The sequence below is a fragment of the Ruditapes philippinarum genome, unplaced genomic scaffold (assembly GCF_026571515.1).
Source record: "Ruditapes philippinarum isolate M1 unplaced genomic scaffold, ASM2657151v2 ctg2525_1_1_1_1, whole genome shotgun sequence".
Taxonomy (NCBI): domain Eukaryota; kingdom Metazoa; phylum Mollusca; class Bivalvia; order Venerida; family Veneridae; genus Ruditapes; species Ruditapes philippinarum.
In genome coordinates, this window is record NW_026866851.1 from 65,632 (window position 1) to 89,906 (window position 24,275).

Sequence of the window (24,275 nt, forward strand, 5' to 3'; positions counted from 1 at the left end):
GAGTAATACCTTACGCACGAAAACCTCGTGCTTTCGCCCAACGGATAAATGCATTGTGGCGACGGCCGACCATACATAAGAAATACATAAAACATCAACATATTTGTTTACAGTTATTAAATATGCATAAAAGTAAAATTTACAGTTTTCACGATATAACTGTGACCTAACGGTTGTTATGTTTCACTTGAGACAGATAAAAACAACCTTTTTTATCACACCGGTGAGCATGTTGCGAGTAGGACAGTTTGATTCAGTTAGAACTTACTTTTTATATGTTCTCCTTTTTGTCTCTTTTTCACGGGGGAGGAAGTGTTACACGAAGGATGGAGTTCTTATGATAACTTGTTTGGAGTTCTTATGATAACTGTCACGGAGTTCCTCGAAAAGGTAGCGGATTTCTGTGGAAAACTTTTCTATATACTTGGAGAACTCATATAAAAAATGGTCATTTTTACCTTTAAATGGGGAGTTTGAGGTGCTAAATTAAACTTTGATAATGAAGCTTGCCCTACATATTGTATAATATTTCAGAAAAACCTTTTAGTCCATTTTTCATCGCCTTTTTTTAAAAAAAAAATCTGGTACTTTCGAGTAAAATTTCCAAATTACTTGCTCATTCGTACATATTGACCTTTTCATTTGTGATCTTCTTCGTTGCTTTACATAAATACATAATTGTAGTGCATAGTTGCAAACATAAAGCCCAGGCTAATAAATTTATACCCGATTTTTCAAATGTCACGAAGTTCTTTTGATAACTCAAAATATGTCCTGGAGTTCTTATGATAACTTTTGTTACTGCCAGTGTGTTTCTTGTGCTTAATTACGGCACATTTAAGCGTATTTTATTAATCAATAAGTGTGTAAATCATTATGAAGCATAGAACGCGTATCATTTGCACACACATTTGGTTATATAACGTTGATTTTGAGCGTATTTCAGTTCAAGAGATATTTTTCTTACCCCCGTTTCGTGTGGGTTTTTTGTGTTTGTTTGTGTTTTTTTTTTTTTTCATTTTATTGGAATGACTGAAAACATACTTGATGTAGAGCATTTACTTACAGTATAAAAATACGCTTTGCATTTAATATTTAAGCATGATTTCTTCATGTATACATTATTCCTGGCAGTTTTAGAGAACATTAAGTAATTATGCTATCGCTCTGCCGTAACAAATTACATGTAAATGATTTGCAGCAAAATAGGAAGTAGTATGCACTACCTTTATCTAAATTTAAAGAGGCGGGTGTCATCTTTAGGTATTCAATGGATATCTTTATTTCTAAAATGTATAAATTTTGTCATAGAAACGTATAAAGTTCTATGAAAATGATATGACAATAAAAAGTAAGTCTTTAATAATATATGTGAGTCACCATGGTTCATGCCGTTCCTTTCTCTATTAAATCCAATGAAGCATCACGTGACGTACAGAAATCTCCATATTGCGGAAAATTATTGCATACATCTTTCTTATCAAAGTTGGGAGTCCTTCGGGCATTCCCCCTGAATAATCCTAGTTGTGGAAACTTTTTCTGTAATTGATAACAAAACTATATTGTCGAACTTCTTTCGCTCCAACCCGTAGGGCTCGTGCAAATCTGTTGAAGAGATCGATAGTAATCGGTTGATTTTTTTATGTTTAAAAAGATCATACATTTCGGTTGCATGGGTGTGAAGGATATCCCAGATATTTATTTGTTGTTTATGGTATAAAATGATACAAATTACTTAGCCGCTTCTTGAGGAAAGCCCAACTATATATTGTCTGCTTAAGAAAGGCGATTGCTTAAAACATGTAACTGAGAAAAAAGTTTAATTTTTTAACATTTTTGCACGCAGGTGACCGCTGGTTCAGGTTTTCCTGAAGATAGCCCATAATTCACCTTTTTGTCCTTAGTAGACTGTTGCATGTTCAATCTATTCTTAAAAGATTTGGGGTTTTCTGACAGCCGAATCCTGAAAAAGTTAATAGTTACCTAAAATTTACGTGCACACCAAGCTATATACATGTACCGCATATTCATCATAATAACGATATGCATGTCTATTATGCGACTTATATATTTCTCTGTAGTTGCTGTAAATTCAGCGTTAACATACACAGAAACATTTAGTGCATTCGTTCGATTTTATAATGTAAATATGAATTCGCACAGATTTTATTAGAAAAATATCTTTTTAACTAAAACACGCTCAAAACCAACATTATATATTACTTATTTTTGTGTTAGGCTGAGAGTATAAAGTTTCATGATAATTTAAACACTCATTAAATAATAAAATTCGCGTAAACGTACCGTAATTAAGCACAAGAAACACACTGGCAGTAACAAAAGTTATCATAAGAACTCCAGGACATATTTTGGGGTTATCACAAGAACTCCGTGACATTTGAAAAATCGGGTATAAATTTATTAGCCTGGGCTTTATGTTTACAACTCTCCATTATCATTAGGTCATTAAGTAAAGCAACGAAGGAGATCACAAATAAAAAGGTCAGTATGTACGAATGAGCAAGTAATTTTGGAAATTTTATTCAAAAAACTACCAGATTTTTAAAAAAGACGATGAAAAATGACTAAAAGTTTTTTCTGAAACAAAATATAATACGTAGGGCAAGCTTAATTATCAAAGTTTAATTTAGCACCTCAAACTCCCCATTTAAAGGTAAAAATGACCATTTTTTACATGATTTCTCAAAGTATATAGAAAAGTTTTCCACAGAAATCCGTAACGTTTTCCAGGAACTCCGTGACAGTTATCATAAGAACTCCAAACAAGTTATCATAAGAACTCCATCCTTCGTGTAACACTTCCTCCCCCGTGTTTTTATAGACATAATATTCAATGATATATTGTCAGTTACTGATCTAATTGCAACCAGTTAACGGGTGTGTGTATACATTAAATCAATATTTACAAAATAAAACGTTGCAACGGTTTAAAATTACAGCATCATTAATATTGCAAAAACTGTATTTACATGTTTTTTCTTCTTAATCATCTAGTTCCATATAAATGTACAAGTCTGTACTTAAATTGTATCTTTTGATGACATTTTATTTCAAACACGCCCAAACTACAATATGTGGGATAGTAGCTTTAATGAATATTGAGTAACGAATGTATATTATTTAACTATTGAAATTTAATGTCTACTTTGGTAATATCACGCGAGCATACCTTGTATGCCTAATAGCAATATTTAAAAATATCCACTGGCATAAATTGTTAATTAATTCAAAATATCAGAAATATGTGTACATTTTGTATTTCCGCTTTCTAAAAACAAGATTATTAGAAAATGACCATTCTTTATAATATAAAGACCATGTGCCATCCGTCATGATTTTTAGTTCTTAAAGCTAAATTTCTGTATTTGAAATAACTAATAAAAGCTCAGTTGATTAAAACACTTTTTTGTATAGGTATATAATTAAAGGGAACTTATGTTATAGCTTTCTGAGGCCGAGTAATTTACTACTCGCAGGGTGGGGACATTCATATATTCCGCATTTTTATCTACTTTTAGGCTTTATTTGTTAAAATCTTTCAAGCGTGACCAACTTTTTTTTATCTAAATGGCAAAGGCCTTACATAAATTTATTTTAGACGCATTTTCATTTAGATCTACCAAGGGTAATTTTTAGAACATATCAAAATCAAAATTGTTTTGCGATTCAAGGTCGTTTCAAGTGTGGTATGGAGATATCACTACAAAAGAAACCATCTACGGCGGTAATATAATGAAGTTGTTTGATTTACGAAAAAAAAAATAACAATGCTAGATGTACGCTGTCAACTTAGTCCTAAAATATCAACTTATAAGTTATAATCTCTGTTTTGCCATTCTTTTTTCACGGATTGAAAAAAACAACAACAAAACAAAACAATAAAAAACAAAAATTGTACTTTACCTTAACTGATTGACACAGTTGCCCAAAATAGATTTGACTGCATAATTTTGTTCACAGATATTTGAAATCATACATCGACTGCATTTTATTGATATATAAACCATAAAGCTTAGTTCATGATATAAATTGGTGAAAGTATTCTGTAATATATTCTATATTGTAAGTAATCCAACAAAATTATCATTATCTCAATCGACCATATCATTATTATTAAATGCTGTGAAATCTTGCATGCGACTATAATTATTGTTTAAGTGCATTTGAAACTTAAATATTAAATCAATAATAACATCAACAAATGAACTAAAACATTGAACTCACCGGTTTATTACATCATTTTAAGTTTAAAATTGACGTAAAATATTATGACGTAATAATGAACGTTGTCTACGTTATTTAACCCGTCATTTTCGATGTCAATTCTACCATTATTTGAATTAACAAAAAACTTTTTTTTTTTAAAATTGATCCATTTAATTAGGTAAAAATACAATTGCACATATTAAAATATTAAAATATCGAATTTTTTCGCCTTAACTTGGGAAATCTTTTTCTGATTCAATTATTGTAAATATTTTTGTTACTTCCGGTCATCACTTAAATCAGTGCCAGTCAACACTCAATATTTACTTCCAGTCACCACTTAATTCATTTCCAGTAACCACTTAATTCATTTCCAATAAATACTTTATTCATTTCCAGTCACCAGGTTGACGCAAAAATATAGCTATTTGATTGGTTTCCAGTGGTCGTAAAGCGTTTTTTTTGGCTTCAAGACCGATTTTCCCCCACAAGCTTCTACTAAATTTAGGTTAAAAAATGATGTTTTAATGATTTCTCAAGTCACTGTCACGTGATCGCTTTTTATCTATATAAATCTGAGTACATAATTTTTTGAAATACATGTATATATAAACTATCTCTAAACATAATGGTAAGAAAGTTAGTATATTATTAGTAAAGGAAACATAAATTTTTAACTGCCAGCTGTAATATCAACTCCTGTTTTGATATACATGTAGTGTTAACCATATCTCAAAGTTTGGTAGAGTTCAGATTATGTTGTTTCTCCACGGAGAAGGACTGATTATCAACGCCGTTCTTTATCTTCTCTGCATCAGACTCGGTGCTATCGTCATTCGTTATATACTTCTCGTTCTTGTCATATACCACTCCAAATCGCATTGGTTTGAGTACTTTTTCGGGAAGAAATGGGAACATAATGTCAAAAATAGGACACATAAGTCGACTGTCGATAGCGGACGGTTTCGTATACCCTGTTAAGAAGCTGACCAATAAAGAAACACCGACGCATATTATCATTCCAAGTCCTGTGTACCACTGGTAAGACATTCGGTAAAAGTCGTAAAGAATTGGTTCTTCGGTAGTTGTAGTAGACCCGGTGACAATAGGCGCTAAAGTTGTTACCGGCGGTGACTTGCCCATCGCCGTCCAGTTACACGCCGATGTGTATGTCGGCAGAGGTTTATATCCGGATGGCTTCTCAATCAAGGCGCCAAGTCCTAACCAGCACATAATAGCTATAGACGCAAGAAAGCCAATGGGTGCACCATATTTGTTTGTCCATGGGAATATCATTCCGGCGACGAAGAGACCAAAGATTGGTCCGGCGGTAATGGAGTACATGCTGTATGAGAACTGGAGGATCAAACCGGAGAATCTAGAAATCAGTACGGCTACTCCGAACTGTATAACTCCAATAACAACAACTAGTGCTTTAGACATAAAAATGCCATGTTTCTTTACAACAGATCCGCAACAAAATGGTTTGATGAAATCTTCCAACAGAACGGCTGACATGGCATTTAGACCTGATGAGATAGTACTTAATCCTCCACTAAAGACACAGGCTATGAACACCCCTGAAAGTCCCGGTACCGTCCCCAATGTGTCTAATACAAACAACGGCAGTAGTTGGTCATTTTTGTTCACAATTCCATAACTCACGGGTGGCATTGGCTGTAAAATGCAAACATTACCACGCCAATTAACACGGTCAATGTCACAATCAAAACAAGTCCTGGAAAATTCAACCACATAGCTACCTGAGCACGTCGAAGAGTGGGAAGAGAACACGCTCTCTGGATTTGCGCTTGATTAATACCGTAAAGATACAACCAGAAAAACGATCCGCCAATTGCTAAAGTCCACACACTGTGTCTTGTTTTCGGGTCAAATGAGAAATCATCAAATTTTATTCGCCCATGATCGTTAGCAATGTCCCAAGCGTTGGAGAATCCCCCGGTAGCCTTTGATCCTTCAATAAGAACTGCAAGAAGTCCAGCTATCATTATACTAAATTGAAGACTGTCAGTCCAAAGCACGGTTTTCAAACCGCCAAGTGTTGTGTAAAGTGTGCACACGGCCGCTGTGCCAATCATACAACCCCATAATGAGACTCCGGTCACAGCTTCGAATGCTAACGATGGTGCGTACAGTACGAACCCCATATAGACCAAAGTTTGTATCAGGAACAAGATGGAAGTAACTGTTCGGGTAACTTTTCCAAATCTCATCTCTAAGTACTGGAAACAGCTGGTTTTGTTCAGCTTGTAGAAAACTGGTAAGAAGATATGTGCAGCACCGGCAGTTGCAATGAGCATGGCGACAATAATCCAGTAAAACATAGTTCCATTCGTATAGATTTCCGAAGGCGTCCCCAAGAGCGTTAACGCGGACAGAAATGTCGCCGAGAGCGACAAGCTTACTGGAATTGGGTGCATCTTTCTACCCCCAAGATGAAAATCTTCTGTCTTTTTCTTGTTTCTATCCTTATATGCATGGTAAAATCCTATAGCGGCAGAAAAACAAAACATCAAAGAAAATAGAACATAATCAACAGTGCCAAATTTCCGTTTCTCTCCAGTATCAATGCTATATCCGTCAGCCATTTTCTTTTCTTTTCGTTACAGTCTTTCTATATAATGCTATTTCCTTTTTAAATGTAAATACATTTCAACGAAGCAATATACGTATATCTTTATATTAAGCGGACAAATTGCGGTGCGTGTTAAAGCGTTGAGAGCCCACTAAAGTGCAAACACTATTGAGTGTTAATATATGCCTCATATACGTTGTTTGCTTACTTTTAAACCCGAATTTACTGATGTATGTAATTTTGTTAAATTCAGGCGAGTCATATTTGTATACTGAACCTGATTAAGCTTTTGCAGCAGTACGGTTTTTGCTTACTGTAGTATGTCATGTTGATCTGATTATTTATCGTCTGCTTTATTCGATGGACACTTAGTTGTCATCGTTTTTTTTAGTCAGATACGTCAAATCTACATAAAACGAAACACATTTTTACTTAATTTAATCGCTGAACTTTTGAACTTGCTCGTCAATGAAGTAAAACATTTGCTACTTCTGCAATGGAAAAAAATAACCAAAACATCAAAACAAATACAACAGTCACGGATACTTACCTCATCGGACCTCGATGTTAAAGCTAATGTAGATTTATATTTGCTTACAATGGCCATATCCGTCACATTCGTATAATCACGAAAGTCCGGGACATATTTACGAAATTTCCAACATTTAAGACAGATTTGATAAAGTATCCCCTTTTATGTCCATGCTTTTTTGTATTAAAGAGAACAGATTTTAAAATGAGCCTTTAAAGGCCCATTTTGCTCAAGAAATGACTTGACTTTTATTTCTCAAAAGTGTTTTTTATGTACTTCTATAGTTTCCAAAAAGTAACTCATGTCCCAATTATTTTAGTAAAATTATAATGATAAAGTATTTTGTATGGAAGTCTGTTTACATTTTGCTTCTTTTACGACAAGTTATTTCACATTTAGCCCTATTTTCTTCAGGTGATAAACATTTAGTGTGCTTTAAAACCATTATTTAAACGTTCTAAAACGCATATGCGCTATTCAGAGAAGAAAAAAAAATTCGTTTATGATGAAGTATAAGATGCCGACCAGTTTAATAATGGTATATAAAAAGCATAGCATCTAATTACCCTTATCATGTTTACGAACACATTTTACTATGTGCACTGTGTTGACTTTTGAATACAATATGAGAAAGACTATAATATTATAAACTAGGAAACGTGAACATCAAACAAAACTTAAGTTATTAATATAGCCTTTTAATTCAGGAAAATTTTAACATAGCTTATGTTTAAATGATTACATTATTTAAAGATACTTGCAGTGAGTTTGGCAATAAATTACAGTATCAAATTCATAGTCATGCATTGCGAATTAAATATGTGATAAGTAAACACCAGTGTTTCACTTTTATCATACATTTGTATATCCAATATAGTGTTATGTAGTTACGTATTCAACTGATTAAATGTGAGATATCGCCTGTCATTTAATATTGTGATACCCAAAATTGGGGTGTGTCCTTATTGTTATTTTAATAACAAAAATTGTTTGGAGTTGTTAGAAAACAATCAGATAGAAACGTTCTGATATAAGAACGGTGTCAAAAGATACTCAGCTTCAGAAGAAAACGTGCCCTTGGTCACTTGAAAATTCTTTATACATACTTTATATAAAAGCAAATAGTGGCAAATTTGGTACATGTATTAACCACTCAACGGTTTACTTTGTACTGAAATTTGATAATATTATTGTCAGAATTTTGGTTTCGTTTGAATAGATAAAGTTCCAGAATTGTGATATTTAACGCCTACGGGATAACTATCTCAACCGGATTAAAACCAGTAACCCGCATGATTATTATTAGTACTCATGTTGCCTCTCGCATGGACCTGACGTTTCCTTATATGGAACTGAGTTAGATGTTCCATGAAAAAATTCAAGTATCCAAAGGCGAAAACGCATTTACAAAAATTACAATTCTACAACTTTTTCATTTTACACATGTGAGCTGTTTATACGTAACCAAAGTTATGATAATAACCAAATTTAAATCACATGTAAACCGTCGTGTAGTTAATACATTTCTGCAATTTTTGATAACATATATGCCAAAAGCTTCCCTGTGACCAAGTGCGCACTTTCTTTTGCAACTGAGTATAATTTTTGACCTCAAGTTATTGACTTGTGAGTCTTTAAAGATTATAATGACCATACCTGGCAATTTATTGAACATGCGAGTATTTCGGCGGATTTTCCTATTCAAAATGAAGTAAGTAAGAAGGCGATAGCACAATATATAACAATCACGTCGAAACTGTTATGGGTATAAGATTCCTTTTACAATGCTCCAAGTCTCCCCGTACATATTATATATACGAGAAGCAAGTTGAAACCTTAATAGAATCACCACACCCATCTTGCTCCTTTCACGAAATAATTTGCGACATTCAAAGTTAAAAGCGACAATGGAAATAAAGTTTTGGTCAGCGGCTTAATCAGCCTTGAACCAGACCGCCATTACTTACATTGTTTTATAAATGGTGTTCATTGGATTATTTTTATTAAAAGATTATACATCAGTATAAGAATCGATTTAGAATAGATAAAAACGGAAGCTCTAAAGAACACTCAAAACGACAAAATTGAAAATGTTGCAGACTCGGTTTGATTGAGCCTGTTCTTGGACGGTACTGGAAAGTGCAAGTTACCGTCCAACCCCCTAGCACCGGCTAAAGCAGAAATCAACATTTAATCATGGTAATGGTGAAATTTTGATTTAAGAAACATCAGCAGATATGTTCAAACTGCGGTCATCATGGAACCTTCAATGTGAAATCTGATTGACCAGGAGAGATTAAATATCCCAGCCAATTTGATATAATTATAGCTTTATATTTATGATTTACGTACTTGAATGACTTTGCATTTTTTACTTTAACTGGACTTGTGACATTCGGCCGATTTGGCGTCTTCAACCTCTTTTCTATATATTATATACAGAGTTTATATAATTTTTCTAGAATTACTTTTTACACTATCCCAACACTGTGTCGAGTCCCTCTGCTAATGATTGCCGCGAAAAGAGACAAAGGAGATCAACCATGGTAGCCGTAACCGATCTTTTTCAATGGAAAAATTAATATTAAACGGGCAGTATAACTACTTAAGTGATGTCACGCAGTTTTATAACAGACCACGGGAAGTAACTGCTTGGGGGAGCAACTCAATGTGCATTGCTAAGAAATTTTCATAGTTCATCTTTTGTAAAAATCAAGGGAAATTTAAAATAGATAAAAGTATTATACTAATATTAATGCAAAAAAATTATCTCGGAAAAACATAAAAAAGAACATAGTTCCTGTATAAATAATATTTCTATTTCATTTTACAATAAAATACAATATATATTTTAGAAAGAATAATTAAAGTAAATATTTCCTAAAATATTGTTAAACTATTGGAGTATTATTTATCTAAAAGGTACAGCAAATACGATGGAACATTGTTATGACTATCAAATGATCAGTATGAACAACAACAACAACAACATGAAGTCGTGGATTTCACATACAAACAAAATTGCTTAATATGATATGTAACTATTTCACTTCTTATTTTTGAAGTACCAAATGGATAGTGTCATGGCTGAGATCTGTACGGCGGTGTGGGCCGCGGGACCTAAAAGGTAGAGGTAGGAGGCTGGATTCCACCAGGTTATGACATACGGTGCATTTATTGCTATGTATATAAGAGTCAACCAAATGCCCATCTTCACGGCATCCTGCCAAGCTCGTAAATACCAGTATTTTCTGAAAGACAAGAATCAAAAGAGTTTTATTACAATTTTTACTCTAGATTAATTTGTTTCAACATAACTGTTTAAGTTTGATTTTTAAATGAGTTTCTTAAAACTTGTATTAATCTTGTTTGAGTCAGCTACCTTGGGCAACTAGTTGTGGTATATAATGCTGAAAAACTCCGATGAAGGTCAAACCAAAAGTCTCTTGCCCTACGGACAGATAGACAGACACTTCTAGGTCCCTGTCCAACCATTCAGTAATTTTACTTTTAAACTTAATCAGTCATTTTGCCTGTAAATTTAGAATGCTAATAAATTTGATCACCACTTTAATTACAGCTTGGAATCTGTACTGTTGTTGTTAAACGGAAATAAACGCGTCTATTGTCCGCATGGATATGCGCTTTACGTATATATGTATGTATTCTAGGCTAAATGAGAATCCGACCGCCCTTTCAGGCACTGAGAGTACGGACCCGGACAGGTCACCATTAATGTCCTTAAAGGTTATTATCTGCCAAAAGAAGAACTATAAAGTTTGAATTCAATAATTCACAGAATGATACTTAATATGTTTACAAGTCGATTTTCGTGATGTTCACTATTTTGATCCAAATGAGGCCGATGAGACCATTATATACATCATGAAGAAAAATAAGAAGTGAACACTTCTACATGACATAACAGCATATGCATTATCACTAATCATCCTTTAATGCCTTTTACTTAACTCTGTACAGCTACTTCATTACTTATTCATTCGAAATACCCGGAAAAGGCAAGGGAGATCTTGCCATTTCAATTGAGTCATCTAAAGACAAATTGTTAACGGAAAATAAATGTACTGAATATGAGTGACTCATCAGTGAAGTTTCAAAGAACAAAGAAGATTAGTATTAAGATGCACTTAGCACTATCATTATCTTTAAAGCATATCAAGCATTGCTTGCCAGTATGAAAAACAAAACACTTACAGGTACATTAAGCCTCAGAAATCCATATTTATTGAATTCTTTAGAAATGTCAAAGATGTGTTTAATAATGTTTTGTAATGAATTTAGAGCATATTTAGATGATTAACAGCCAAGGAAAGTAGCGCTAAATGTGCAGTAATGTGTAGTAAATGTAGCAAAAATGTAATATTTTGATTTCCTTACAAAATAATCATTTACTATATTTACAATAATAATAATAATAATAATAATAATAATAATAATAATAATAATAATAATAATGATGATAAATGATGATAAATGATAATAATAACATTAATAATAGTAATCATGATGATGATGATTATGATAATAATGATAAAAATAATAATGATAATAATAATAATAAAGTCATAAGATATAGAACAGGTCATACAAAACTTCAGATATCCGCTACTTTTTCAATTCTTGTTTCAGATCAATATTTTACATTTACACTTTTAAAATTAAAGACTCTTTACAAATACTTAATTCAAGCAGCTATTTACACTATTTCTGTTCAAAGTACTCTCAAAGTTTGGTTAAAGTATTATCTAAATATTCTAAGCATACAACATACTATAAAATATTGACAAAAGGTGTCTTACTCGATAAGTTTGAATATCAGCCCAAACAGTAGGATATTGCACCCTATTGACGTGTACAGAGACCGTGCCCCGGGCCCCAGAAACCAGGGGGTAAACATAAAGTAGACAATACTGGCAACTTCAGCAGCAGCGACACCTGCGATCATGGCAACGGTGCTCGCCTTCCCGCCCCTGAGATTCATCTTGAATGACCTGTATGTCGATTATGAGAAACAAATAAGAGCTATATAAATTAATATTTACAAAAACAAAAAGTTATTTTGTGCAATCAATATACAGAGCGGTCCTCTGTAGAACAACATGACCTCTTTACAAAGACAAAATTAATTTTCCTAAAATAAAACTTCGAATAAATTAAACGTATCAAATGCAACATCTCTCAGCAAAACAACATACTCATATATGTTCTTGTCGCCCAAAGGTTGTTTTCTATATACTAAAACTATGAAGATAGGTTTACCTTAGTATATAAAGATTGCGGATATTGTTTTTCAGTTATTGGATGCGATCCTGAACGGAAATATTACAGTCAGTATATTAATGACTGTGTAGTAAGAAATCTAAAGATGTACATGTATAGGAGATGTATATAAACATGTAAATGTTCACGCTCTATGAAAATAAAGATGAAAGGTTTACGTTTAAGTGATTTCTGTGCTCATTAAGCAATGCTATATAAATATATCAGCGTTAAATATGCGATGTATATACACGTTTTATACCACTTTGTATCAGAGATGCGTGATTTTATGCAAGCCATATATTTATAGATAAGCTAGTCATCTAAAACCGTGTGCTACTGTGATTTTATATAAAGTTTGCCATAAAGAATTATAACTATATAAATATATACACATGTACATTAATAAGGCGTGTCTCATTAACAGCTGACCTATTTCAAGGGAGGATGCGCTTGAAATCTCGCATTGCAAAGAATAAAATAATTAAAAAAAAATAACACCGAGTGTTGACTCAAAGATAGAAGCGCTCTTTTTTCGAAATCTTGAATGTATAATAAAAATTTACATACCGTAAACAAAATCCTTGACAAACCGGAGTTAAAAATCAATGAATAACAGGTAAAAAGAAAACAAACACTTGTTAGCTGAAAATCAAATATTAACGATGTTAACAGTAATATTCCTACGCCACATTACTGTGCAAACTTGACACGTACACACTATGTACAATACTACTGATTTATTAATGGATATAGGGACGACTTTACTTTACAAAAGACGGTTATTTATCATAAAAGTGACATACATACCTTTATGGAAGTATGTCGCTATATTTTTATCGGTAATATGTTACTGTCAAAGGGACACAACTCGTACATACTGATTTATTAGTCGATGAATTAACTATTATATAAAGCAAATAAGCGATTAAATATCACCATACAATTGACATAATTATAACAGACAGAAATTAACTTTTACACAGCTAGAAAGAAAGTACACTGTGTTGATTGAATCAAATTTAAATACATAAGAAATTGGTACTTATATTTAAAGGCACATTGTGCTCCACAAATGCATCTCATGTTATTTCTGTTGTTTTTGGGTAATTAGTACTGTTAAAATGATATTGTATTTTGTATGGAAGACAAAATACTACATTATTTATATTTTGCTTCTTTTATGACAAATTATTATTTGTTATTTATTATCGCTACTTTCTTCAGATACCAAGCATTTTACAAGCCCAACTGAAAATAGAAGCATAATATTTTTGATCCGCTGTTTATGTACAATTTTCATGTAAGTTAAAAACAGAGACATTCTTCAAGAATCAAATGGAAACGACATAAGTTAACCGTTTAAAAAATAAATATAATATTTCATTGAAATACATGTATATCTTTTAACCTTTATATCAATTAAACAGGTTTCTAAAATGCGAAAGAGTCACCATTTAGTAAAATGAGCATGATCTTACTTGCGTTACATTTTTGTATTTTGCTGTAAAGGTAAGCCTTAGCTTTTCAATGGACAAACTCACATAGAAAACGGACGCACGGTTATGTTAGCTCAACCTTTTCCCTTATATAAGCGTGTTTCGACTGCCTTTTGCCCCCCTCCTTTTTTGAGGCCTCAAACAATGAAAAAATGCCCTATTTAGGCCCCAAAACATTTTTTTTCGTTTGAGAAATGTTGTTAAAAAAGTGACCACTTTTTCGGCGCCGTCCCCCATCCAAATGTTACATCAGGGGGTTGCCAAAAGGGGGAGGTGCCCCCTTCTGTTTGGAGGGTTTGAATGGGGGCGGCAGTCCCCCTTATCGCCAAGAAAATTTTGGACATGTGACAGGCTAAAAATGGCCTCAGGTCGATTTGAGGGTAACTAGTAACCGACGCTGAAAAGCCTTTTACTCTATCTCAATTCATTGAGAAGGATGGAGTTTTTATGATAACTTCTTAGGAGTTCTTCTGATAACAATTACAGAGTTCCTGGAAAACGTTACGGATTTCGGCGAAAAACTTTTTTACATACCGAAGAAACACTCGTGAAAATGGTAATTTTCATCTTTACAAAGGGAGTTTGTAATGGTAAATTAAACTTTGATGATTAAAATTACTTTACATATTGTATTATGTGTCAGGAAAAAGCTTTCTAGTATATTTTTCATCGCTTATTGCTTAAAATCTGGTAGTTTTGAGTAAAAAGTCTAAATTATTTGCTCATTCGTACACATTGACCCTTCTTCGTTGCCATACTTAGTTACCTAATTATAATGGCAAGTTGCAAACATAAAGCCCCTACTAACAAATTTATGTCCTATTTTTCATATGTCACAGAACAGAACACACTCTTTTAGTTGGAAGACACAGATTACAAAATATTAAATTCTGCCATAACATGTGTGCTAATTTATAAACAAGTTTATAAGCAGTGGGAATGATCAATACATAACTGGGAAAAGAACATACGAACAAACTAAGTAATTATACAACAAATATTGCTTATGGGTATTACTAAGCTGATATTACATTCAAAAATAGTGTTTTAATTTCTTTTCTTTGCATGAATTGTGTTTATTATGTATTTTTTTTTTATTTTATTTTACCAATCTGATTCGATTGAAACTGGATATATAGACATAGAACATTTACAGTGAAAATGTAATTAAGATTGGTAGGTTCAGTGTTAAAGAAAAACGGAAACTAAAACAGTAGGAAAAAGGAAATTAATAATAATAATAATAATAATAATAATAATAATAATAATGATAATAATAATAATAAATACGATGCGTAGTATTAAATTGACGATTTCAATAGTCATATCAAATTTTTAACATATATAACACAATATTACGGTGCATGAAAAGTATCGAACTGATGGATATATTATTTCAGTAAACATGCGAATCATTATCAAGGTATAAATGGTGAAGTCAAGTGCTTAACAGCAACAAAAAGATAGGGAATAAAACAGAAATTCCACGAATTCTTGGATACTCTCAATGTAATAAAGTGCACAAGCAGATGAGGTGAGATAACAAAAATCGCTTTACTTGACATATATAGTTGCATTTACTTCCCTTTAATTAAAACAAAAGTAATGAAAGATAAACAAGTCCATGAAGTTGGCACAGAGATCGACATTAAACATTCAGCTCGACATTCAATTTATTACTGTTAAGCTGTCTTCTATTGGAATGTCGAGCTGGGATGAGAAGCTGGCTATAAATTCAGCACAACATTCAGCTCGGCATTCATTTTTTGTCTAATTTTGAATGTCGAGCTGGGATGTAAAGTTGGCTAGATATTCAGCAAAACATTCAGCTGGAAATACCTTTTTCGTCTATTTTTGAATGTCGAGCTGGGATGTGAAGCTGGCTAGACATTCAGCATAATATTCAGCTCGACATTCTCTTTTGTCTATTTTTGAATGTTGAGGTGGACTATGAAGCTGGCTAGACATTCAGCTCAATATTCACCTCGACATTCATTTTTTGTCTATTTTGAATGTCGAGATGGGATGTGAAGCTGGCTAGACATTCAACACAACATTCAGCTCGACATTCGTTTTTTGTCTATTATTAAATGTCGAGCTGGGATGTAAAGTTGGTTAGATATTCAGCAAAACATTCAGCTTGAAACACCTTTTTCGTCTATTTTTGAATGTCGAGCTGGGATGTGAACCTGGCTAGACATTCAGCACAATATTCAGCTCGACATTCTTTTTTGTCTATTTTTGAATGTTGAGATGGGATGTTAAGCTGGCTAGATATTAAGGTCAACATTCAGCTCGACATTCATTTCCATCTTGTTTTTGAATGTCGAGCTGGGATGTGAAGCTGGCTACACATTCAACCCAACATTCAGCTCGACCTTCGATTTTTATCTTTATTTTGAATGTCGAGCTTGGTTGTGAAGCTAGCTAGACATTCAGCCCATCATTTAACTCGACATTCGTATTTTGTCTATTTTTGAATGTCCAGCTGGGATATGAAGCTGGCTAGACATTCAGCAAACCATTCATCTCAACATTCGGTTTTCATCTTCGTTTTTAATGTCCAGCTGGGAAGTGTAGCTAGCTAGACGTTCAGCACAACATTCAGCTCAACTTTTGTTTTTTTGTCTGTTTTTGAATGTCGAGCTTGAATGTTAAGCTGGCTAGATATTCAGGACAACATTCAGCTCGACATTCGTTTCCATCTGGTTTTTGAATGTCGAGCTGGGATGTTAAGCTGGCTAGACATTCAGCACAGCATTCAGCTCGACACTAATTTATCACTTTTTTTTTGAATGTCGAGCTGGGATGTGAAGCTGGCTAGACATTCAGCACAACTTTCAGCTTGACTTTCATTTTTTATCTAAATTTCGAATGAAGAGCTGGGATGTGAAGCTTGCCAGACAATCAGCTAAACATTCAAATCGACATTTCTATTTTTTCTTTTGAATGTCTAGCTGGGATGTGAAGCTGGCTAGACATTCAGCAAAACCTTCATCTCAACATTAGGTTTTTATCTTCTTTTTAAATGTCGAGCTTGGAAGTGAAGCTGGCTAGACATTCAGCACAACATTCAGCTCGACATTTGTTTTTTATATTCTTTTTGAATGTCGAGCTGGGATGTGAAGTTGGCTAGAATTTCAGCAAAACATTCAGCTCGACATTTGTTTTTTGTCTATTTTTGAATGTCGAGCTGAGATGTGAAGCAGACCAGATATTCAGAACAATATTCAGCTCGACATTCTTTTTTGACTATTTTTGAATGTTGAGGTGGAATATGAAGCTGGCTTGACATTCAGCTCAACATTCACCTCGACATTCTTTTTTTGTCTATTTTGAGTGTCGAACTTGGAAGTAAAGCTAGCTAGACATTCAGCACAACATTTAGCTCGACATTCGCTTTTTGTCCTATTTTGAATGTCGCCATGTGATGTGAAGCTGGCTGGACATTCAGCACAACATTCAGTTTGACATTCGTTTTTTATCACCTTTTTCAATGTCGAACTTGGAAGTGAAGCTGGCTAGACATTCAGCAAAACATTCAGCTCGACATTCGTTTTTTTGTCCTATTTTGAATGTCGAGCTGGGATGTGAAGCTGGCTAGACATTGTGCTCAACATTCAGCTCGACATTCGTTTTTTTGTCTTCTATTTGAATGTCAAGCTGGGATGTGAAGCTGGCTAGACATTCAGCTCAACATTCAGCTCGACATTCGTTTTTTTTTTGTCTTTTTTTAATGTCGAGCTGGGATGTGAAGCTGGCTAGACATTGTGCTCAACTTTCAGCTCGACATTCGTTTTTTGTCTTCTATTTGAATGTCAAGCTGGGATGTGAAGCTGGCTAGACATTCAGCTCAACATTCAGCTCGACATTCGTTTTTTTTTTGTCTTTTTTTAATGTCGAGCTGGGATGTGAAGCTGGCTAGACATTCAGCTCAACATTCAGCTCGACATTCGTTTCTTGTCTTTTTTTCATGTCGAGCTGTGATGTGAAGCTGGGTAGACCTTCAGCACAACATTTAACTCGACTTTCATTTTTTTCTATTTTGTGTATTTTGAGTTGGGATTTGAAGCTGGCTTGAGAAAATCTTATAGCATTTCTGGCATAAGAGGTCTTGAAATAAATGATAGGCCTTTAAATAAATGATTTATCCAAGGCACGAAAGTCATAAACGTTATAGCTATAAAACAAAACATTTTAGAAAATTACAACATCTGTTTCACGTATTGCATTATATAACTGGTTTCCCGAACATTCACAATTCTCTTTCAAATTCTACACACGGCATTTATCTCAGCTTAAATATCAGTATAATTGTGAAACCAAAATGTTATCTGATGTGTTCTTTTGTTCCCTGCATTCTGAATACCGTTTTTCATTTATATATGATTATTACAAATTGCAACATAAATTTTGCCTATAGACATTTACTTTACTTCGCTTTTGATTTCCAGTTGACGTGAAATTTTAAAATAGTAATCTTAAAATGAAAGATCCCCTGGAGGCATAGACAACAGAAATAGAAAAAAAACTAAGAACTATCTGAGTTTGAGAACTCATGGCATTGTCTTAAAATGTTAATATAAAAGCGATTTATAATAAGATCGTACGTTCAAAACAATTTTATAATGCACATGCTCTCATTTATTGAAAATCGGGGGAAGGTGGTGGTGTTTGGTTGTTTTCACTCTCACTACGGATCACGGTAGTAAACCACATCACATTATTCCTGGATAGGATGTCAAGTTAGCTCCCTTTGCATATTTATTCTTATTTCCCCTTTTTTATTGCGAAACATTTGACTGATGCGCAGGAGTGTATATATTAAGCAGTTTTACCAGTTACAGTTGCCTTCGCTTTCACAAGGAACTGAAACTTTTGTGATCGTAGAAAGGATTTTGTGATCACAACGAAACTGGCCTGCCGTCGGAGCTCGAGATCGAACTCGGGCCACACGATTTACAGTCCGCTCTACTTAAAAGGGTAACCGGACGGTTTAAATGATAAAATACTACTTATTTTTACCGTTAATCATTATAATATTAATTAATTGCTAACATGTTATCTTGTTAAATAAAATAAATTATTGTTAAAAACAAATGTCTCATATTAAAGTCTTTGTTCAGATTTGAAAAGTCGACCCGACATATATAAATCAAACATGCCGGACAGTCCGCCGAGTTGTTACTGCCGACCCCTTTGAAACGCTTTTGCAATTGACGGCACTAACGTTCCGTAAACGCTTGCTTGTATTCTCAGTCTTTAAATTGCCTGCACCTGCTGAAAATGAATGGCCTGGTGCACGAATAATTGTTCTTTAATAATTGTTTCGTTTGTATCTTAAGGAGCATTGATAATATATTGGATGCACAACACTTCCATTTTTAAACAAACGTCATGTTTTTTTATATTTAACGCTATGACAATTGCTGTTTAAAACTTGATAAATGCAGCTGAAATTCAATAACTTTGGATTTGCTGCGCCGGGTAAGTGTTACCATGGTTATTCCATATTGCAGGGAACAAGCATACAGCACAATTATTTAATAACCTAATGCTCAAATTGTAGAAACATTGTACGGTCGCTATAATATGAACATATTTGAAATTGAATGGATGATGCAAGACTGTAAGTCCTATTAGTTTTTAAACAACTCTCGTATAAATATTCACTTTTGATTGAAACATCATGTATGCGATATGTACGTATGAGTACATGTCTGGTAACTTATGTTGTTTTGACGAGAAGTTAACAATTGTGCAAAATCAGATATCTAGCTTCACAAACCATAGGCTTATATAATATCAAAGCATAAATCTGTATGATTTTACATTTTCTTTCTGATAACATTATCCTGTGAATTTCTAACAACAGTTGTTCTGATGAAACAGTATGATGCAACTAGAGCAAATCATATTACTGTCATTGCGCGCTAACTAGATGATATTTAGATGTTGTCATAAAACACTCTTAATTAGAATTATACTTTTCACTTCAACTATAAGAAACGAACAAATATAAGCAATGCTTTTGAAATTCTGAAATAACCAGCTAACAGCGTCAACAGTTTTAGACTTTCACCAGAAAAAATGGTTAGAATCAGGCCTACTCATTAAATCAAATTAAAAAATGATTGCATATTAAAATTATAATTAAAATATCCTCCTGGCTAGCTTTAATTTTCTGCTACATTGTATAAAAATATGTTTTAAATCTGAGGAGAATAAAAGGATCGAACGAGAAAGTTAATGAAAGTATAATATTTTCCAGTAAAATAATTTGTCAGCTTCCTGAGAAACTATGTTTCAATGTTATATACCTATTGCATGAACTTGAACATTTTCTATCACATCATCATCGTACGTTGCAGATCCTCGTTCTACATGGCAGAAACTACATGGTTATTTGAAATGTTTTGAGAGATTTTTGCTCACGTGGTTATACAATTGAAGCAACTGCTTGCAAATCATATCTTCATTGCAACTCTGGTTCTTTTATTATTGTTATCAAACAAAGAATTAAGCCAATGAATCAAATCTTTTGTTGCTTTGTCAGCCGATTTTGCTATTGAAATGTTGCAATATGTTACAAGGCAAACAGTATAAATTAAGCACAGACAACATGCAACTACAACTCAGACGTCCAGTCAGTGAAACACGTGAGTACATAATAAATAAGCTTATTTTCACTTTTCTTCTATATCATTATATGTGTAGTTCTAAAATAGTTGTATTTCATAAAAGTGACATTAGGCTTAAAACTGTACCATGTTTTTGACAATTATTTAATTAGTTCGTTATTCAAACAAGAAATGTTTTTGTTTCGAAACAGCACAATGTCATGTAGACCTAGTTGATTTAGTTATTTAAATATGACTAGTGGGAATATGTAAATTTATCTGTGTTTTTGCTTTTTAATTAGCCATACGTCTTTACGAATGACATAGAAACGATTGCTTTCTCTCTCGTATGATCACTTACCACTTAAAAATCACATTGTACAAATATCGGATAAACACGTTCATCCTAATAATAATCAATGGTAGCTGTAATCATGTAGACATAGAAATAATATTTTAGAACAGATAAGATTTGTAATTGTGCTTGTATGATTTTATTGTGTTCACGATGCATTGGAGTTTAGAAAAAAATTAAGGGACCGCTTTTAGTCTCATGGAATCCTTAAAAACAACATATATAGTAACTATCTGTTACATAATAAAACAAAGTTACATTGAATTTATAACAAAAGCAAACGTTGTGCCTGTTTTTGCTTATGAAATATGTCCGTTGCGCCAAAAAATCTCCTTTGCGTATTTTAGTCATACCAACGCCAAGTTGGTCTTGACTTTAGGCAAGTGCGATTTGGCAATGATTCATAGAAGCACTTCTGAAGCACGTTCGATTTAACAATTCTGGTTCTCGGAATCAATTCTTTGTGGAATCAAAGATCAAGTGGTAAAAAGATGGCGAATTCCATAGTAGGTTTCAGTAATAGAATTATTTAACGTACATCGTTGAAACCGCCAATGCAGGGATTTCTTTTTTTCTCTCGTTATTTCATGCTATATGACTGATTAAAACAATCCATCATCTTCATCCAGCATTATTAAAAGTGAAGTGACTTTGTAATTTACTACAGCTTTCTTCACCATTTTGAATATCTCCTTAGAACTTTATTACTTTTTTCTTGATTCAGAAACGGAATCGTTCGATTCAGAATTACTTCCAACACGTGACTTTTTATTCTAGAATCAACAAATCGCTCCCGTCTTTAAACATCGAGTTTATGCAAATTGAAGTGAAATAAATAAATTTATATTTTCAATGATGAAAATGATAATGTACATACGAAAAAATGCAACATAACTAATAATATTTATTTTAAAGCACATAACGGTAAACTTCATAACAGTTGAGGAGAACATTTTGTTGTTGCTCATGTTAAGAAAAAAAAGTCAACTCTTTGCCGTAGAGATTATCCCGTAAGCCACACAAAAATAAACATACTACACAAAAAATCTTTTTGAAATGTTAAATAAACATGTTTTGAATATACACAGAGAGAAACATGTTATGTTAATATTCATTTCTACACATTACGAAATAATCACAGTATGAATGCTTAGTGACCAGCTTTAGTTGCCATCCAATGAAATTCCGTCCATAGTCGCCATCTTTTTTTATATTACTTCATAGAACCGCCCTCGTAAAAATTAGTCGTGACATAATAAAGGACAAATAAAGCTTGACACCAATTATGTTAGTATTCATCCGTAGCTGTTCTAAAGCGAATAGAAACATTCTCCTGTCGCCGTTGCTCCCGTCGAAGTCTCTAATTTCTGAAGAACAGCACGGATGAACACTAACATATAGTGTCATTAAAAAACTGGCAGTTTTTGTAAAAATAGACCAAATTAATTCGACAAGTAAAAGGGAAGGCAGCTTCCAAAACATAGTTTATACATTCACTTAATCAAATTAGACATATTCAGGAATAATTTACTAAATTGCAGTATAAGTATTTAACCCAAAGATTGGCATGGTATTTCTTTAAATGTTGAATTTTGCTAAAGCAAATTTTACGGGGCTGGGGCGGTAGCTTGCAATAAGCACTACCGTCCATTAAACCGGGCCTGTAACAATTTTAGTTTTGTCGTATTGTGCTTTCTATAGGGATTTTTTTTCTCAACTGTGTTAATCTTATGCATTATAAATACATCAAGACTCGAATACGATGACAAATACATTAAACGTGACTTAATATTAGTAAGCGTAAACTACCTCGCTTATAAGTAACTACAATTTTTCACAAGTGCAGAGAGAAAATAACAATTTCATAAAAGTTATATTCTATTAATTATTAATCAATTGGTGTTGCCGTTGAATCATGCTATTTTTTTTTCTTTTTGCACTTTCAGAAAGAAAATACTCTTTCAATTCGCTCTTGCCTTCTTGGAAATTGCCAATCTGTAAAACATGAGGAAATTTATCCTACCTACCACGGTATGACTTATTTCCAGTGCAATTCTTAATGCCAATACTTAGTTTAATAGAATTTTTATTTTATTGATCGTTGATTTCTGAAATAAAATGTCTTATATGCCTTTTTTTCCCTAATTTAAGCTGTGATTCACTTTTAAAATCTTAATAGTATCATTAGAGCTATTGTCTTAGTAACAAGTAAAATATCTTTAAAACAACCATAACAAAGTTGTAAGCTGATCAACTTTTATAACATTACTCAGTAAGTGATATTTCAGATATGTATGTTGCTGTTGGTTGGTTTGGAAACAACAGAATCACAGGGATGTGGTAAATTTCAGCTTTATATTTTACACTAAATGCCTGATTAACGTATCCGAGTATTACAACAATCAATCAAATCATGTCGCATCACAAAGATGCTATTAATACAGTTTTATAACATTAAGAGATACTTCCTCACAATAAATGTAAACAGTGATTTCTTCAATTATATTGTTTGCTTCATACATTTTGACATAAACATACAATGTAATTATTTTATAAAATGATGTAAGGCTATTCCTCGTGCTATTACTATAATAAACAGACTTGACCTTAAAATTCCCATGATTTTGCCTTTAGTTACCACACCGAAAGTAGCGTTTTAACGCATATTCCTCAGTACTGGGGGGGAAAATTACGGCGCCGACGAAACTTATCATATTTTCCTGTTGTATTGCTTTTAATGAAAGGTGGGTGGTTATAACGAAAGCACCGGGAATCTTTCACAGCCCCTGTGGCTGGGGATGGTACCCAGTTTAGGCCCTTCAGATATGTAATGCCAGATCTTTACTATATGACTTGCAGCTATTTGTACATGAAAATACTAGAATTAGTGCAGTAGCAACAATAAAGACATGTCAAGTACCTGCACTTCGACAATGGTTCCGGCGAAAAATTGAGGCGGGTGATCAAGTGTATGTAATGAGTACATCATTCGGCAACAAAGTCATGTTTTCAAATATCAACAGATGGCATCCTTCACCGGTCTTCTTTCAAGTGTTTGACAGTTAAAATAGTCATTGAACTCGGCAAAAATCTGACACTTGAGAAATTTCAATTACATAAGAAATAAACTGATTCAATAATATTTCTCATTCTTTACTTCTAATTG

The 24,275-nt window shown here is 33.2% G+C and overlaps 2 protein-coding genes and 1 long non-coding RNA gene across 4 annotated transcripts; 1 reads left to right on the plus strand and 2 right to left on the minus strand.

The window, feature by feature from the left end:
- Positions 1-5,888: 5,888 nt before the first annotated feature.
- LOC132734010 (sodium-coupled monocarboxylate transporter 2-like) lies at positions 5,889-6,836 on the minus strand. The gene has a single exon (XM_060720713.1). It carries the CDS (start codon positions 6,834-6,836, stop codon positions 5,889-5,891), a length of 948 nt encoding a protein of 315 aa, XP_060576696.1.
- A 3,307-nt stretch (positions 6,837-10,143) lies between these two features.
- LOC132734014 (uncharacterized) lies at positions 10,144-13,503 on the minus strand. Of its 2 annotated transcripts, none has more exons than XM_060720717.1 (3): positions 13,446-13,503; positions 12,176-12,367; positions 10,144-10,606 (listed from the first exon to the last, which is right to left on the minus strand). In XM_060720717.1, exons 2-3 carry the CDS (start codon positions 12,355-12,357, stop codon positions 10,402-10,404), a joined length of 387 nt encoding a protein of 128 aa, XP_060576700.1. In that variant the 5' UTR covers positions 12,358-12,367; positions 13,446-13,503; the 3' UTR covers positions 10,144-10,401. The 2 variants fall into 2 exon arrangements, 1 of the variants encoding a protein (XP_060576700.1); XR_009626243.1 differs by lacking the exon at positions 13,446-13,503 and adding an exon at positions 13,206-13,405 and having other exon boundaries at positions 10,145-10,606.
- Positions 13,504-20,736: 7,233 nt separating this feature from the next.
- LOC132734016 (uncharacterized) lies at positions 20,737-23,779 on the plus strand. The gene is made up of 4 exons (XR_009626244.1): positions 20,737-20,793; positions 23,056-23,140; positions 23,398-23,449; positions 23,744-23,779. It is a non-coding gene; the product is annotated as an uncharacterized LOC132734016 (long non-coding RNA).
- The last annotated feature ends 496 nt before the right edge of the window (positions 23,780-24,275 follow it).

Coding starts and splice junctions, on each gene's coding strand:
- LOC132734010 (XM_060720713.1), bottom strand. CDS start 6,836: ATGGCTGACGGATATAGCATTGATACTGGAGAGAAACGGAAATTTGGC.
- LOC132734014 (XM_060720717.1), bottom strand. CDS start 12,357: ATGAATCTCAGGGGCGGGAAGGCGAGCACCGTTGCCATGATCGCAGGT. Junction 10,607..12,175: donor CTGATATTCAAACTTATCGA/GTAAGACACCTT, acceptor CTTGTCTTTCAG/AAAATACTGGTATTTACGAG.